This window comes from Rhinolophus ferrumequinum, chromosome 14, assembly GCF_004115265.2.
Source record: "Rhinolophus ferrumequinum isolate MPI-CBG mRhiFer1 chromosome 14, mRhiFer1_v1.p, whole genome shotgun sequence".
Taxonomy (NCBI): Eukaryota; Metazoa; Chordata; class Mammalia; order Chiroptera; family Rhinolophidae; genus Rhinolophus; species Rhinolophus ferrumequinum.
Genome location: NC_046297.1, coordinates 32,397,501 through 32,415,404, shown reverse-complemented (window position 1 = coordinate 32,415,404; position 17,904 = coordinate 32,397,501). Strand labels below are relative to the sequence as shown.

Genomic DNA, 17,904 nt, shown 5'->3' with positions numbered 1-17,904 from the left:
TGCTTCAGAAAGTAGCAAGAACGATGGGATAAGCGTGTTCAAAGCAAGGGGGAGTATTTTGAGGGGGATTAATGGCAATGTGTCTTTTACTGTAATCAATTATTTTATTTAAACATTCACCATAGTTTTTGATCACACCTCGTCATAAGCAAGATGAAGATCGGTCGATACCTTTTGGATTAACCACAAATGAGTTTGTACCTTTTCTGGGGTGATTTGAGTGGAATGGTGTCGGTTGAAGCCCCATGTCATGGGAATGAAATATAAATATGAGAGTGGTTTCATTATTATCACCATTATTTTATTATTTCTATCACTGAAGAAAATTTGAAATCCTAACTTTTAAGGGAAATAAGGAATGCAATTGCTCTACTGTACCTCCAAATATGTATTTTTAAAGAGAAATTCCTTTACTCACGATTTATTAGTACTAGGTTCTTGGCAGTGTGATAATTCTGGAACTGAGTTGATACGTGATATAATATATGATATGATATGATATGATATGATATGATATGATATGATATATGCTCCTTGCCATTACAGAGCATTGTCTAGTAGGGGATGTTAGACAAACCAGTAATTATATAATTATTCACAACAGTTTCAGTAAGCCCTATAAAGGAAAATTAGGTGATACAATAGAACTTATAGCAGAGGATGGGGGAGGGATCAAGGACACCATGGAGTAAGTGAATTTGAACTAACATGGATTTTCCAGACTGAGTGCAAGTCCCTGAGGTGAGATGAGGCTTGCAACTGATTAAACAAATGAGATATGAGGTGGGAGAGGTAAGCAGATACTAAATCTATCTAGGTTGTAGTTCATTTAAAGGGTTTTGGATTTTACCCTACGAGTGATGGTAAACCATTGAAACACTTTAAATAGGGGAGTAACTTGATCCCATCATTAGAATGTAAAGTTTTTGAGGGCAGTGATTTTCTGTTTTGTTCATTGTCTTGTCCCTCCTGTCTAAAATAGTACGTGGCACTTTGTAGATGGCTCAGATATTTTTGAATAAATGCTTTATTTTAAATGAGTGAATACATTTGTGTTTGACAAGATTATTCCATCTGTTGTATGGCAGATAGGTTGCAGTGTGAGGAGAGCGATTGTGAAGATTATCTCCTGAAAAAGTCCACGTGAAAGATGGTGGTGCATCAGGGTGGTGATGGGAATGGAGAAGCACACTTAGGAGGTAGAAAAATTTGTTGATGGTACATGTGGGACAAGAAGATAACAGGATGTTTTATGTATGAACCACAGAGTGTGGCAGAGACACCTCTAAGTCACTGTGATTTAACTGAGCTTATCCTGCCTTTTTCCAAATGATTCTTCCTGCTGTCTTTTGGTTTTGCTTTTTGACGTCACCATGCACTTCTAGATTCCTACTTACTCAAAGTTTGTCTTATTTTGTTACCAAGCTCTGTGATTTTGACAAACTTTTAAAATGTCTCCTGAAGCTCTCCTTTTTTAGAGCCACTTCCATTCTGGATGCCTGCATCATTTCTTGTATAGACTATTGCTATCCAGTACTTCTGCCCTCTGGCCTTTCTTACCTTACTTGTTCTCTGTTCCATATGTATCTGTAATATAGAAATCAGCATGTAATTCAGCTGCCTAAATAGTCTCTGTGCTTTCCCATTGCCTATAATGTGAAATCTAAACTAATTGTACTGGTTGGCTATTTTTTAAAGAGTACATTCAATTAAATTCAGTATTCATTTGAGCTCCTGCTATTTGCTTGTCTGTGATTTAGCCACATGTACATACTCTGTGCACCTTCATGTTTTTTTGACTTGATTTACTGACTCTTATCCAAATGACCATAACTGCATTGGATGTGTACGCTACCATTTTTCTGCAGTAGCTCTCTTAGCCTTCTTTGTAGCCTTTCGTTATCGTTGGCAAATAAATATTATTGGAGTAAAAATTGTACTTAAAGACTATAAATGGTTTAGATCACTACCTAATGTTTTTGGTGTTTTCTTTGGTTTGTTTTTTGTTTTAATCTTCTGAATAGTCTGCCATTTGGACTGCAGGGTGTTACATAGATGCTTATGTTCAATTTATAGGCTCTTGGCGGTGCCTGTGTCTTTTTCTGCTCTTCACACAAGCAGGAGTTACTTTTGTGTTTATTTGGGTGGTTCAGTTTTTCCTTAGTATTTTTATCACAGCCATTCAGTGAACATTTGTTGATTGCCTATGCCAGGACTTTCAAACTTTTCTTTCTTAAACAGGAGACCCTGTTTTTCAAAGGAAATCTTAAACAGAACACCAGTGCATAAAGCAGATAAATGTGGAACTGTGCTTGTTGAAGTGGGGTAATTAAACCCCACTGAATACATTTGTGTTTGACAAAATTATTCCATCTGTTGTATGGTAAATAGATTGAAGTGCGAGGGGAAAGGACTCTCAATACCCCGTTGGTGGCTTTCAAGAGCCATCTCTAGGAGGTTATTAGACTCAGAAGCAGGGATCACTGGAGTAAAAGTGATAACCACTGTGGGCGAGATGACATTTCTAAGTGACTGGCACATACAAGTAATACCTGGAGTGCACCAGTATTCATATGACCAGCTATCCTTTCCAAACTTTATGAAATTACTAATTGATTTTTCTAGCTAGAACCACCATTTGGGTACTTATTAATGTTTATAATGCTTTCTCATGGTGGTCTACAAGTCATCTTTGTCAAAAAATGAGAAAATTGGTTTAGATTATTTCCTACTTCTACTTCTTAGCATTCCTATCTCCATTTAAGTGGGTGTGTGCTTTCAGCATTTATCCTGTCTACCTTATTCATCTATTGACCCCTTCTAGGTAGTAATCATAGAGTTACCAATGTTTGGCTATTTTTTCATAATCTAGTTTTCCTTGCTTCTTTTTTACTTTCTTCATTCACTCATTCAACGAATCTTTATATTAGGTTGGTGCAAAAGTAATTGCGGTTTTTGCAATTATTTTTAACCTTTTAAACCTCAATTACTTTTTCACCAACCTAATAAAATGCCTGCTACCGGTATTCCAAGTAACTCTTCTAAATGCTGTGGAAGCTGAAGTTAATGAAATAGGTAGAAATTCCTGTCTTCATGAAGCTGACATTGTGGTTGGGGGACATTTGAAAACAAGATAAATGTGTCAAGTACTAGCTGATAAGCTCTATAGAAGAAGGGAAGGAAAATTCCTATTATTGTCCCTATACAGAGATGATCCAAACATTTTTGAAGCTATTTTTCAAGAAATAGTAATGGATTAGTATGGATTTGCCTCATTCTATTGCTCAAATCTTAACTCAAGTTCATGCTCTTTCAAGGCATGAAGTTATGCTTCAGGCTGTCATTTCTGATTATAGACCAGCTACTGACCTAGCTGCTGACTGGCTCATTCCAGGACTAAGCCCCTGGCCTTGTTCACTACCTGGCCTTGTTCTCATTAGTGTAGCTACCCCATGTTTACTAATTACCTAGACTGAGCATGTCTTATTCTCCTCCTTCTTCAGAGCTCAGAGCTCACTTATCTTAGTCAATCATTGGGTTTCAGACCTTTATTTTTTCTACCTCTTAACTATCAAATGAATATGCAGAAGCCCAATCTGTAAACAAGGAATGGTATTTAGAATGGTATTTAGATTGAAGCCAAAGGCACACCTCTTCCCCCCCTTATTCCCACTCTTTCAGGCTGGATTGTCACCTCCATGGACTCCTGCCGTGGAGTCAGTCTTTCCCCCCCACCCCCAGGCTGGGCCAGCTGGGACAGTCTGGGCCAGCTGGGGATGGAAGGGTTGTCTGCAAAAGATTTCTGGCTGAAGTGATACCTGAATGGAGTTCTAAAGGAATGATGGACTTAACCAGGCATTGGTTGGGTAAAGAGTATTCTAGGAAAAGGATGTAATGTGATGGAAGCCTGAGAGTGACCCAGGGGCATTTGGAGAGCTACAGTAATTCAGTATGGAGTTCAGAGGTGGGGATGGCAGTGGATGGGAGAAATGAAGATTGGTCTGGAGCAGTGGCAGGAGCCAGATGGGTCACAGAAGTCTTTCTGTGCCCTATTAAGGCACCAACACTTTATGGTTAACATTGTAAAAGGTCTTTGAGGATTACTAAGAGGAAAGGGGCAAGATCTCTGATCACATCCTTGGCATATGTAGTAAAATGACTGTAATTTGGAGATGGATAAAGACAAATAGTACTGGGTAGTGAGTCATTTAGTGGGTTGTTGAATAGGCCAGGTGAGAGATGATAGATGATGAGGGTTTGAATTTAGGCTGTTGAAAAGAGTAGACCTCTGGATGTTTGGGTCTAGAACTTGGAATGGGATGTTAGATCGAGAGTAAAGTCATCCACATAATAATGGCTATGGTGTGACTATCACAGCACAAATAAAGTCACTAAGGAAAAGGTGTAGAATAAAAATTTAAAGAGGAATTATCAAGGAACATTAGGGGAAAATACCTGTAGTTATCACAGATGGAGAAAGGTGAGCCATTAAGAAAGATTGAGAAGGAGAAGCCAGAAAGGCCTGAGAAACATGACAGTGTTTGAATGATGGAATCCTGAGGATACTAATGTTTCAAGAAGGAGGAAGTGGTAAACAGTGTCAGATGCTACAAAGAAGCCAGAAAACAGACGCAAGTGTTTTTGGATTAATAATAAAGAGACAATTGAGAAGAATTTCAATGGGAGTTAGGATACCTTGATGCTACATTCAAGCATTATTTATTTTAGTCTGGATTCTTTGGTTTCAAGTGAAAAGTCAGCTCAAACTAGGTTTTAGGCAAAGGAGGGATTGATTGACTAGGATCTGTACATGGTTTGGAAGATACAAATTGTAGGAATTTTAGAGATGCAACTAGCTCCTAGGATCTAGTAGAATGAGAAACTTAGTTCTGTCAGGATAATGTCTTGCTATTTCTTTTCTTTGTTTCTTTCTGCCTATTAGTTGCCTTCTTTTTCACTGCAGGCATGTTTGCTAGACTGAAGGAGGATAATAGACAGTCCAGTCTTATACCTCTGGAGTAGGATTGTTTTCTTTCTTCAGTTCTGAAGATAAAAGTCTTGGGGAATGGCTGAGATCACCCATCTTGGACTAGATCTTGTGCCTGGGTCAGACACCAAGGTTATGAAAGAACTTGGTGACTCCCAACATATTTATGAGAGTAGAGGGGATAGCAGGTCCTAGTATGAGGAGGGAAACTTTCTCGGCAGTCTCATTGGTGTTTACTATAAGTATGTGTAAGATGGAATGGGAAATGTGGAAGCAGAAAAAATGAGTGTAGATTACTCTTTTGAGAATCTGGGCTGTGAAAGTGAGCCTTTTGATGATAACTGTACAGGGACAATTGGACATTGGTAGGGTAATTTTATAAGTAAATCATTGATGATGATTTAGTAATGAGGATTGAAAATGTATTTGAAAATAAGAGGTACATGTTAATTTTACTGGAAAAAAATCTATGTAGACATATACTTGTGGACATAATAATTTATGTGAACAGAGAAAGTCTGGTTATAATCAACAAATTCAAAATAATTTTATTTATGGTCACTTTATTGTCAGATATATTCTCTGGGTAGTCTTCTTTGTGTTTGAGATGATCATAAAACACATCGGTGGAAAGAAACCAGAGAATATTAATTTTCACAAAAGGTCCTTGAGGTCATGTAATCCAAGATGCTTAATTTTATAGATAAGAAAACCAGACTCCAAAGAAGTGAAATGAAGGAATCACTTACAGATGCAAAAGTCCCTATCAGAAGAAAAGGGACTATTTCCTTCTTGGGTTTCTGTTTAGAAAGTGAGGAAGTTTTCCCTAGAACCTCTTCCGTAGACTTCCTTTCATCACCCATTGTCCAGAATTATAGCCCAACACTCACCTGTGAAACCTGTTGCTGACAAGGGGAACATGATAACCTGATTAATGTAATAAACAAGGAGGATCTGACCCCCAAGAATTGTGTACCTGAATCAGATCAGAGCTCTCCAGCAAGGAAGAGGGGAGACGGGCTACTGAGTAGGAACTCAACAGTGTCAATGCATAACTAAGCTACCGACCTTATATTTTATTCTATATTTTATTCTGTGGACAATGGGACACTGAAAAAAATTAAATCAGGGGATTGATAAGGTCAGATTGGTGTTTCAGCAATAAGAATCTTCATAAAATACCTATAAGACATGAGGTAACAACAGGTCATTTTTACACTTGCTTTAAACCACATAATAAATTAGTTGCAGAGTTGAACTGATTTTAGATCTCCAGTATTTTTCTATATTACCTACATTCCATTCTCTCATTATATACTTATACACTACTGATGATTGTGTGTTTGTCTTTTGCCATGAAATTATGGTTGATATCTTTAAATTGACTATGATACAGGAAATGAATTTGTAAAAGTTAGGAATGTAACTATCTTCTTATTTTTAAACGCATTAAGGAGGTATTTTTAAAAATGCGATCAACTTGCTGACTATTTTCACTGATTTGTGTCTTTGGGTGTATAATACACATACACATACGTAACTATCATACAGATAGGCTGTGATAAATGATAAAAGAGGCAGAGGAAGCATGATGTGGTTGGTTCCTGGGGTACTGGGGCAAGCTGTACGAGGATGAAGTAGTGAAAAATGTACAAGATGAGACAGGTCCTTTTAGATGAAGGGAACAACAGCACAGAAAAGCCAGGAGATACCAAGCTTCCCTGTATAGATACAACATAGATTCTGGCGAAAGACATTGGAAATGAAGCTGTGAATGGATCATGGAGAGGAAGACACAAGAGAATGGAGCTCACACGTGTTGGTGCCCAATATGAGCAGGCACTGTGCTAAGGTCCTGATAAGGTAGCAATGATTGTATCCCCATTCTTTTTGAGACTGAGGCTCCAGATGACTACTTTGCCTAAGGGCTCACTACTAATTATTGAGAGAATCTACATTTGAAACCTAGAAATTCTCCTATTATGCCAAATATCCTTTCACTGTATAATTTCATTGTGTTTAAAATGTTAGTATTTGACTTTTGTTTTCATGCATTGTCGAAGGGTACTGAGAAGGGATGAACATTACCAGAAATGCTCACCAGGGAAATTAGATGGTAGCACTGTGGAGGCTGGATGGCCACCATTCTAGTCTTTCTTCAACAGTCTACTATAACATCAGACATTGGAGCCACTAAATAACTCTGTTGTCAGAACTATGTTTGCCATATTTAACAGAGAAATAAAAATAAAATGCTGTACCCAGTTTTGTTCCTCCCTATCTTCTTTTCATTAGTAGTACCTCTGTTCCACTTGGGCTTAATCCTCTTCAGTGCATACCTTCTAGCTTCCTTAACTAATACGTATTCAAATAAGACTAACTCTGGATTAACTAATTGACCCAGATGCTCCTCAATCCATAACACCTCTGAGACATAGATATTTCTTCTATTATAATTGACTTGATCAACTCTGATAGAAAAAGACGTACAATACTTTCTGTCTTTTTACACTAATCAGATCTAGAATGTTATATAAACAAGGAAAATGTAGAGTGCTTATTCTTTATACCTTAAAAATATGTATGGAACTATTTCAACTAACTAAAAGTAAAATAAGTGCCATGGCAGATTATGTCATACCTTTTCTTTTTACTTAAAAAAAATAGAATTGGAAAATATACCCTGACACTGAATTGGATATTGAAATGGCATCAGTAATGTATCTATAACTGTCACACTTTCTTCCATGCATCAGCCATCTTTGGTACATATGTGTTGGATGTTTGCCATGTGAGTTGAAATGTCACCACATACGGAGTATCCTGTTTAGAAGTGGTGTGAATCATTAAGGTAGAGGTAAAGTCATTCCTTCTGATTATACATACCTTCCTGGTCTAATAGAAATTGTTTTTCTTTCCTCTTTTGTTTTATCATTTTGTGTCAATCTTTTAATAAGTTTCAGTATTCTCCTACAGTAATTAAAATTGGAAATTATGTACAAGGACAGTATAATTTTCATGAACTTAAAAATTGCATAAGAAATATTATTACTTAATATTGGTTTTACTTTATCCTCTAATTTGAAATGGAGTGAAATGCTTCTGTGGTTAAATCAGCTTTTCTGTTGTTTACTATAAAAGTTTCAAGAATATATTTTTCAAAAAATTTTTTTTAAATAATTCAGAATAAATGCAACAGAACTCAGCATACTTGAAACACATTTTCTGAATTTATCTGACATATTTCTACTCCAGAGACCTTTTGTGTGTGTAAGGGTTAGGCCTGGCTGGTTATTTCACCATCTATCTCCATCCTGGATTGATTGTACTGAATAGCACAGAATGAGTTACATATGGTCTCACTTTGTCTAAGTTTGTAGGATCTCTGAGTTGGAACTCAATTTGATCAGAGAAAAGCTAACCATCTTAGAAATTTGGCTAATTTCAAAATCCTAAATATCTATATATATCCCAGTTAGAATGTATATATTCCTGTTAGAAGTTGTGGTGGTTTGCTATGAATTGGCTCAGTTGTTATTGTTCCTAAAATATAGATGACATTTCAAGAAAAACCATTTTTCTTCTCCTCCTTCTCCTTCTCCTCCTCCTCCTCCTCCTCCTCCTCCTCCTCCTCCTCCTCCTCCTCCTCCTTCTCCTTCTTCTTCTTCTCCTTCTTAATGATTTTCTTTTGGATAGAAATTATGTTACAAATGTGGACCAAGACACATATTCAGAATATTTTCAAATGAAAATAATGATATATCAAAAATCTTTCTGTAATTGGACAGATGAAGACAGAAATACAAAGATTATCTGAAATTTGAAAAGGAAACCCATTGTTAATTTTATAGTTTATTCTTTTTTTTCTTAGTGTGGGCTATTTTTTAAAAAATAAAGAAAAATGGGTTTAAGATACACGGTTTCAAGTTCAGGTATTGTTCAAGAACTACATCAAGGTAAGTAAGATGGGGGCTGTGTCTTCTAGAGCTCAGCTTTTAGCTCCTGGGGTAAATGAAGCTGTCCAGGGTAAATTTGTCTCCCTTCAGGTTCTTTTCTCCCTGTTTTGGTCTTTCCTCTCTTTCTTCTCTTTTCCTTCTACTGCTTTATTTATTTTTTCATTATTCCCACTTCTCCACCCCCCTCCTGCTCTTCCTTTTCTCTGTCTGTGCAACAGTGTGCTTCAATCTGTGTATCTGGATTGGCTTCTCTAACAGTTCCGTTGAGTGTTAGCAGAATGAAAACCAGATGGACCAGCAGTTCCCACTGTTATCTCCCAGCCGACTCTGGCAAGCTTCCCTTTATCCCTCCTTCCTTGGCATGACAGAAATATTTGCCTTTATTTAGGGAGGCTTGTGTTTGCCGCTTTACCTCTTCCCTCAGCTGTAACATAAGCGGAAAGCTATTTAGTCTCTTGTTGCTGAGGTTGGTTGAGGTGAGTAGATTGTGCAATGAATTTAACTATTGAAGTAGTTTTAAACCTGCCTAACTTCTGTGTTTTTCTAGACTAAGTGATTTACTGATACTGGTTTTTAATGATCTGTTTTTTAAGTTATCTAGAATAGCAATATGAAGACAATTTTTAGCAATAAGATAAAGGCAGAAATATTCCTCTGTATCTTTACTATCATCTCACTCAGAACATTTATTCACTACAGGGACATTCATTGTTATTCAATTAGCAGTTAGAGATTAACAAATAGAGACCCTGATACTGTTAACTAGATCATCTTTCAAAATGCTCTTATTAGAATGATAATGATTTTCATTCTTTTGTTACAACTTCCTTAATATGGTACCCACATTATTTCAACTTTCAAATATTGCATTCTATTACAATCCAAATCTTATGAAACTTCTTTGAATAAAGGTGAGGTGGATTTGGAATTATCATAGTAGTAATTTTGGCTTTCCATTTTCTTTTAATAATTGACTTTTAAGTAATTTTGAATAATTAACTCCATACCCCTATGATTATTATAATGTTTTAAAAGATCCATTCTTTATTAATAGTCTGTTACTTTATTTTTCAAAAAGTCCAAGTGTAAAATATTTGTGTCTAAGGCTGCAAGAGGCATCTCAGACATGTTTGGGGTATGTATATGTGTGTATGTATGCACATGTGTACATGATTATGGAAAATTGGATCTAAGAAATAAACAAAAACTATTTTTTAACTGAAGATTTGATAAAGAGATTAGATTGAGGGGGAAAAAGTTCAAAATTTCAAAGGAAAAGGTTACTTAGTAGAAAACATGTTCATTAATGGGTAATCAGGAAATTTCTCCACATCTGTCACCTTAATCATGAAAAATATAAGGAAGGTCTTTAGTTCTTTTTAGGTCTCAGTTTGGTACTTTCCCATTCTTACTTTGCCCGAGAATATTAATTGAAATATTGGTCTCATGTTTTTAAAGTGGTTGGTCCTAAACTCACAAATTCTAAGTAAATAATATCATTGTGTGATATATGGCATTTACATAGCAGTGATTTTTCAAACACGGCAGAAAAAAATTTGAAGTGAAAGGTGTGTTCTGGAGACATAACCTGCTTCATCTAACAGGCCAGAAAACTAAGCATGGACAGGGGATGATGGCAGGTGTTACAAAAATCACCAAACACTGCCTTCTAACTGTATCCTACCTGTACAACAGAGCTTCAGATTTGTGTTATTTCTGAGCTGTCTGAGGGGTCCGTTACCATCTTACTTTCTCACCTATTTTTTACCTCTTACTAATGTTGGCTTCAGCTTTGAGTGAAGTTGTGCTCTTGCATATAACACTACCAAGTTGTCTTCCCCAGCCAAAAATAACAGTAGGATGTAAAGTAACCCAGTTACAAATGAGGTCCTGCCATCTGGGCTACACCTTCTTGAATAGGGTTTGGATGATAAAGTCCTGATTTAAACTTTAGTAGATAAGCCTGTTTTATTGATAGAAGATGTTAGATTTCTTCTGTTTACTTGCTTTTAAAAAAGATGAACCCCACTTAAAAACCTGAGGTACTTAAGGAGGAAAGTAACATGTTCATGGTGGCATCTTCCAGATCGGACTGAGAAGCACTCCACGATGCCAGACTCACCTGTGGATGTGAAGACTCCGTCCAGGCTGACTCCTCCCACTATGCCACCTCCCCCAACCACTCAAGGAGCCCCAAGAACTAGTTCATTCACACCGACAACATGTGAGTAGGAATTTCTGCATTTCCTGTTTTCATTTGAAGTTTAAATTAAATTTTTTGCCTGCAAATAAAAATTAAGGGAAAAGAAGATCCAGCATCAATGATTATGCAGAAATGAAGCAAAAAAAAAAAAAAATCATTTGTTTGCCAGTGAGTAGTTACTGAGCACAGACGTGTCATATCTTAGGTATAATTTGTATGACTGCCAATACCTGCTTCCCTTTTCGTGATTGCTTCAAAGTTGTAGCCTGTTATGATGTCAGCGAATGAAGAACACTACATTTGGTAGTAACACCAGTTGTTACCACTATAACTTTTAATTAGACTTATGTGGGGCTCCTTATTTCAGTTTGTTCATTTTGACTTGGAACATGTTAATATGCTGTAATTATTTCTAGGTTACTTCTGATCTTCTAATACTACTTCTATTATTTCCAAATCATGTTAAAATCTAACATTTTTAGGTTAAAATGATAAAACTCTAATATCTGCACACAAAAACAGACTGTACAACAGTTGCATAGAAAACTTTCTGAAATGAGGAGCATCATTCTTGTCTTAAACCTGTCAGACTTTTACAAAACCTTTACTCCATTCCATCTTGGCTCAGGACTTGTGTTCTGAATCAATGGAGTGTATTGCTTTCTGTGTCGTCCAAGGAAAGGACAGAACATTCTGACAAAATAGCAACTTTTCTTTCTTTCCTGTATATTCTAGTAGGGATAGCAGATAGCTTTGTTTTCATCAGTCTCAAAGCCCTGGTTAAAATTGTCATCAAGGATTTGTGAAACAAATAATGCTATCTGTTGCAAATAATACAATTTATAGACCATGTGCCATGAATCTATATGAATAAAAAATAACAGACAAAAATAGATTCATGGACTTAAAAGGGATTAGCAAAATACACATCCCAGGCTGTTTGTCCAGTGTCACACTGCCATTTTAAAAAAACAGTTCCAAATCTGTAAGGAGCAGGAGGCTGCAACAGTGCCAAGTTGTACCCCTGTCATCTTATATGTGGTTTGTTGTTACCCCAAGCCCAGTGATAGTCATATGACTCCTGTGAGATGTTCTAGTGAGCTATAATTTCTTGACAGGTTGCTTTGGTACTCATTTAGGACAAGAGACTATTTATTATTGAAACTTTAAGAATAATAGAGCACTTAAAACATCTTCAAACTGTTGTTGGAGATAGTTTATCAAAATTATATTTAAAAATGAATTTGGTAAAGATCAGTTTGTCAAATTAATTGATTTAACATTATAAAATCAACATTTTCTTTAGTGAGAAATGTGCAAATTTTTCTAGCCTATTTCTTATGGATTATCATCTTGATTTTCAAATAAATTGTATTGGAAATGAATTTACTGAATTATCACTAACCATTCTATTATTTGGTTCTAATTTTAGTACATGTGCTGCCAAAGCGAGCACGCATTCTATTATTTGGATAAATTTACCCCTTCAATTTCTTGAAATAACTCCTTGATAATTACCACATCCTTTTTGGCTTCTTAATACAATTTGCATTTCCCCAAAGAAGTGGTTAAGAAATATGAGGAGGAGAAAATAGCCTTCTAATTGGGTGGTATAAGGTTAAAACTTGAAAGTCCAATTTCTATAAACACAACTGTCAGTTATGTGTACAAAACATGATTAAAAATGTTCAGTGATAAATTTAGTCTCCACCAAATGTACACTTTCTTTAGGGGAGCAGTTTAGAAAAAATAGTCCTATTATATTGATGTAAGCCGGTGACAAAAGGCTGACATCCAAACACTGTTTGTTCTATGTTTGAAACATTTCAGGTGGTTGGCATATGTGCATATGGGAGGCAGGGCTGTTTCTGTGTTACAGACATCTCCATTTATAATCAGCTTCTATGCAGAATACCCTTATGCAGTGTGAGGAGTAGACCCACTTAATTATAGAGTACCTGAGCCTGTGGTAATCCTGTGAAGTCAAAACATTTTACAAAAAAAGCCCCAACAGTTTTTAAATTACAAGATCTACCAGATTTAAAGGGAAGGACACTTGGTTGTAATTTCCCTGTGCATTTCTCTGTAAGTTTATTTTTTCTTTCTGATTTTGTGCTCTTAACAGTAACTAATGGCACAAGCCATTCACCCACAGCCTTGAATGGTGCCCCCTCACCGCCCAATGGCTTTAGCAATGGGCCTTCCTCTTCTTCCTCTTCTTCTCTGGCTAATCAACAGCTGCCCCCAGCCTGTGGTGCCAGGCAACTCAGTAAGCTGAAACGATTCCTTACTACCCTGCAGCAGTTTGGCAATGACATTTCACCAGAGATAGGCGAGAGAGTCCGCACCCTCGTACTAGGACTAGTGGTAAGTAAACAGAAATCAGCCCAATTTTCTGGGGTAAGGGAAAGTGTATGGGGGAGATCCAAAAATATAGACTCCTTTCTCACAGCTATTTTGTTCTAGTACTTTCTACCCCTGGGGATTGTTGCAAGTCTGATAATTCTATAGTAACAAGGTTTTTAATTCTGTATTGCGTATTGACTCCTACCACAGTTTCTTTTACTATTTGACTAATAAAGATATGGTTATACACATTTATTGTTATCTTGGCCATAAATGTGTATGTGTGTATAAAATTCAATAAGTACATTCTCCTGGTATAGCTAGTGCCTTTCAACAACAACAAAGGTTTTGTTATGTTAATGATTCGGTTAATCTAATTTGGTGCTCATTTTATCTTAGTTGCCTTGGGGGATTTTTATTATCAGCCTGGATGAACAAGAATTTATAACAAGTACCACATCTTTTCTTCTTTTATGTGTTTTCATTTTTAGGGCTAATAATATTTTAAAAAATTTTTGTGGTGGTATATATATATAACATAAAATTTACCATTTTAACCATTTCTAAGTGCACAGCTCAGTGGCATTAAACATATCCACTTTGTTGTGTAACCATCACCACCATCCATCTTCGGAACTTTTCCATCACCTCAAACTGAAACTGTACCCATAAAACAACAACACCCCAATTTTCTCTCCCCTCAACCTCTGGTAAGCACTAATTGGTTTTTGAAACAACAACAACAAAAAAACAACCAATTCTTTGTTATAGGTAGAATTACTTAAATTATTACTTTAAGAATAGAAGTGTTGATTTGGGCACATTATAGTACATTCTATATATCATCACACAGAAAATCAGAACATACATCATTTTTAGGGTCCTAAATCACTTTTACATTTACTTTGATTTCCTATATGAGTAGAAGATATTCATTTAGGAAGGCAATTTTCCCATAGCAAACTGGGTTGTGGAGAGGCTGTGAGTCACATATTTAGTCCTTTTATCATCCGGGCTTATGGTAGAACTGAGATTCAGAGAGTAGGCAACAGTTTCCTTTTTCTTGAAATAGATCATTTATTTTTATCGCATGGATTTATCATGGACAAAGACATACCAGTTCTGTTTTGCCCAAGAAATTCCAGTATTAAAAATCTGGCTCAGAGTCTAGTGTAGTCGACCTGCTTTAAGTCACAGTATCTCATATTGACAGAAATTTTGCAATTCAGTTTTTAAACATTGCCTCTCTCTCGTCTGCACTCTAAGAACAAAAAGCTTTCACATTTGCCACAATCCGTCAGCTTCACCTTGTACTCCTCCAGTACAGGAAGGTGATTTTAACAGAAGAATTTTAGCATACTGCATTTACTTTTGTCAGTCACTTATCTTTTCCTTTTTATTACTCTTGAGTTCTGCATAATAGGCTTTTCAACACCTAAGTAAGTTAGACCAAAGAACCACAAAGTAAATCCAAAATAGTAATTGTATCAAGGAAGTGGTGAATGTGTTGTTAGTAGTAAAAACTCTTTTTTGACAACTGCTTTATAAATTTGATATGTTCTACAGTGGTTTCCATAACTTCAAATATAGAAAAATTAGTAGCTTTAAGTAGATTTTCCCACATATTAGGTGGCATACTTTTTATAGCAATACTTTTTTAAAATGTATTTATTTATCTACAAACTCACGGAGGTTAAGTTAGGAGAAGATATTAATTAATAGTGCTTTGCACATAATAGACAGGCAATGAACATTTGTTAAATGAGTGAATGAATAGATAACAGATTTTGTTTTTAGCGTTGACTGCAAGCTTTTACACATGCCATTTTATTTAAATCTTGAGACCATCCTTTAATTTAAGGTAGTGATTTTTATACACATTTTACATGTGGGGAAACTGAGGTTTACAGAAATAAAATATATAAGACTTCCTAACTGGTAGTGACGGACCTGTGATTTGAACTCAGGCAGTAAATCATAATGAATCTCATTATGCAGTTATTTAGACAGGATTAAGAAAAATATTAGTAACTGTTTTAATGTACAAAACACAATCGGTATAGCTTTAGAAAATGAGCCATAGAAACAAAATGAATGATTAAAAAAAAAAAAAGGGCTCCCTAACTTTTGTTGTTACAGATAGGAAGTTAGTGTTTATTCATAGTTTCATGTTAAGATGGTTTGAATTTGGGAGTATAAAAACCTTAGAACTTGGTGCCCCTCCCCCGTACTTTATCATAAAAGGAAAAGAAACTGCATAAAATGTGGGTGGAACAATATTCTGAAGGTGTTAAGTCACAAATACCCCAATTTTGTCAGGCATGTGGATAATTAAAGTGTTGAAGTTGAGACTGAAATTTACAGTTGTGATTCTGCCAAGGAACTAAGGAAAATGAACCAAAATATAGTTAACTTACTCAACATTTTTATAACAAGTTGGTTGTCTGCTAAGTAGATACTTTTATCAGTAACGAGGTGTGAACAAAAACTACAATGAATGAACATTAAAAAAATAAATTAAAAAAATTTATTACACTTTGCCATTGAGACAGGTTAGTTAGCATGTTGTTAGGTAGACAGGAAGGTCCCTGGTGGAATAAGCAAAAGGCAGCCATATCCTAAAACTCCAGGTTCTGGAATGTCTCCTTCACTCCAGGACGAAGATATGAGAACTTGCCTTGAGGTTAATAAATTATCTCAAGTCCCTTTTGGCCGGACAAAGGAGCAGATCTGATAGATAGGAATGGGTTATTTTGTTAATCACTTAAGGATGGGCAAACAGGACAAACTTGTTAGATGAACTCCATTAGAGGGCTCCAGCCCCCTTCCCCAAGCAGGCGAGGGAAGGTATAAAAGTAAGAACTTTTGCCCCAGTCACTGGGCACCCCTATTCGGGACCCCCTCCCACTCGGGAGCTCTGGCCCTTTGCTTTCAATAAACTATCCTCTTTTTAAAACTCTGCCTCTCCTGGGTCCGTGTTTCCATTCTTTGGTCTCACGAGGCACGATCCCGGCCTACACCCAGAAACTGCTGGCAAATCCTACATCACCATTAATCCCCACCCCAATACTCCCCCCACTTCTAACACACTTATCCCATCGTTCTTGCCACTTTCTGAAATAGTTCTGCAAGTCCTCTTTCATGAGCGTCTTTAGTTGCACTGTCATGGCTGCCTCGATGTCCTAAATTAACTCAGAACGATTACCTTTCATGGTCATTTTGACTTTGGGGAAAGAGCCAAAAGTTGCATGGTGTCAGATCCAGTGAATCAGGTGGATGAGGACACACTGTAATGTTTGTATTTGGCAGAAATTGCCATACCAGAACTAATGTGTGACATGGAGCCTTTCCGTTGTGATCACAAAATACGGTGAATGCTGCTTGTTGTGTCTGCTTGCAGGTCATGAAAGAATTCCCGAGTCAGATAGAAATGTAGAAGATTTGTTAAAGTAAGAGGAGAGTTGGCTGGGCAGAGTCTGCTGGAAACTACTGCAAACTACTGCATCGAATCTTTGTTTGATCTCAAGTTTTATAGTTGGGGGTGTAGAAGATGTGGTAAAGGTGATTATCATAACCTTTGCATATTTTGTGTAGATTTAAGTTGGAGCCAGCAGAGTGGATCCCATACAGATGCAAAACCTCTCCCAAGTCACAGGGCTAGCACTAGGCCTAAGTAAATAGAAACATTGAGACTGCATAGTAAATGTATAGGAAGCAGAATCATTAAGAGGTAAAGAAAAGAAAGCTTTCAAAAAGTCCCAAGCTAAATTACACTTTTTAATATGAATTATACCAGAGATCCAAATCTCAAAAATAGAAGATTTAGTGCCACTATCACAATCCCTCCATCCCAACACTGCTGTCGAATGCCATCCAATGGAGAGGCAGGGATCTTCAATATGGGAAGCGGCACATGGAGCCTAAGTAACAGTGTATGACAAGTTTTAGCTTGTTCAGTGCAGTCAGTTGGGTGTGACCTACAGTTGAGAGAAGGTGTGTTTTAAAGTGTGCCATAAATCATCCTTCATCATGACAACACTCTGGGTCACACATTGCTTCTGGTAAACAGCAATTTCTGTCGAATAAAAACAGTACGGTGTGTCCTCATCCACCTTCTTCACCAGATCTGGCACCGTGCAACTTCTGGCTCTTTCCAAAGTCAAAATGATTCAGGACATCGAGGCAGCCACAGCAGTGCAACTAAAGATACTCCTGAAAGAGGACTTGTAGAACTACTTCAGAAAGTGGCAAGAACAATGGGATAAGTGTATTCGAAGTGAGGGGGAGTATTTTCAGGGGGATTAATGGCAATGTGTCTTTCTTTTACTGTAATATATTTTTTTTTTTAATTTAAACATTCACCGTATTGTTTGATCACACTTTGTACATTACCCATTGTAGGATAGAAGCCC

General features: G+C 36.6%; 1 protein-coding gene across 9 annotated transcripts in view; it reads left to right on the top strand.

The window, feature by feature from the left end:
- Window positions 1-17,904, top strand: part of RUNX1T1 (RUNX1 partner transcriptional co-repressor 1) — a 168,022-nt gene that overhangs the window by 87,793 nt on the left and 62,325 nt on the right. For 7 of the 9 annotated variants that reach the window (XM_033126506.1, XM_033126507.1, XM_033126505.1 and 4 more), the window contains 2 exons: window positions 11,030-11,167; window positions 13,272-13,513. In XM_033126506.1, coding sequence (XP_032982397.1) covers window positions 11,030-11,167; window positions 13,272-13,513 — 380 coding nt within the window. Of the gene's footprint in view, window positions 1-7,815; window positions 7,839-9,833; window positions 9,855-11,029; window positions 11,168-13,271; window positions 13,514-17,904 lie in introns of those variants that run through there. The other 2 variants (XM_033126511.1, XM_033126510.1) reach the window with 2 other exon arrangements.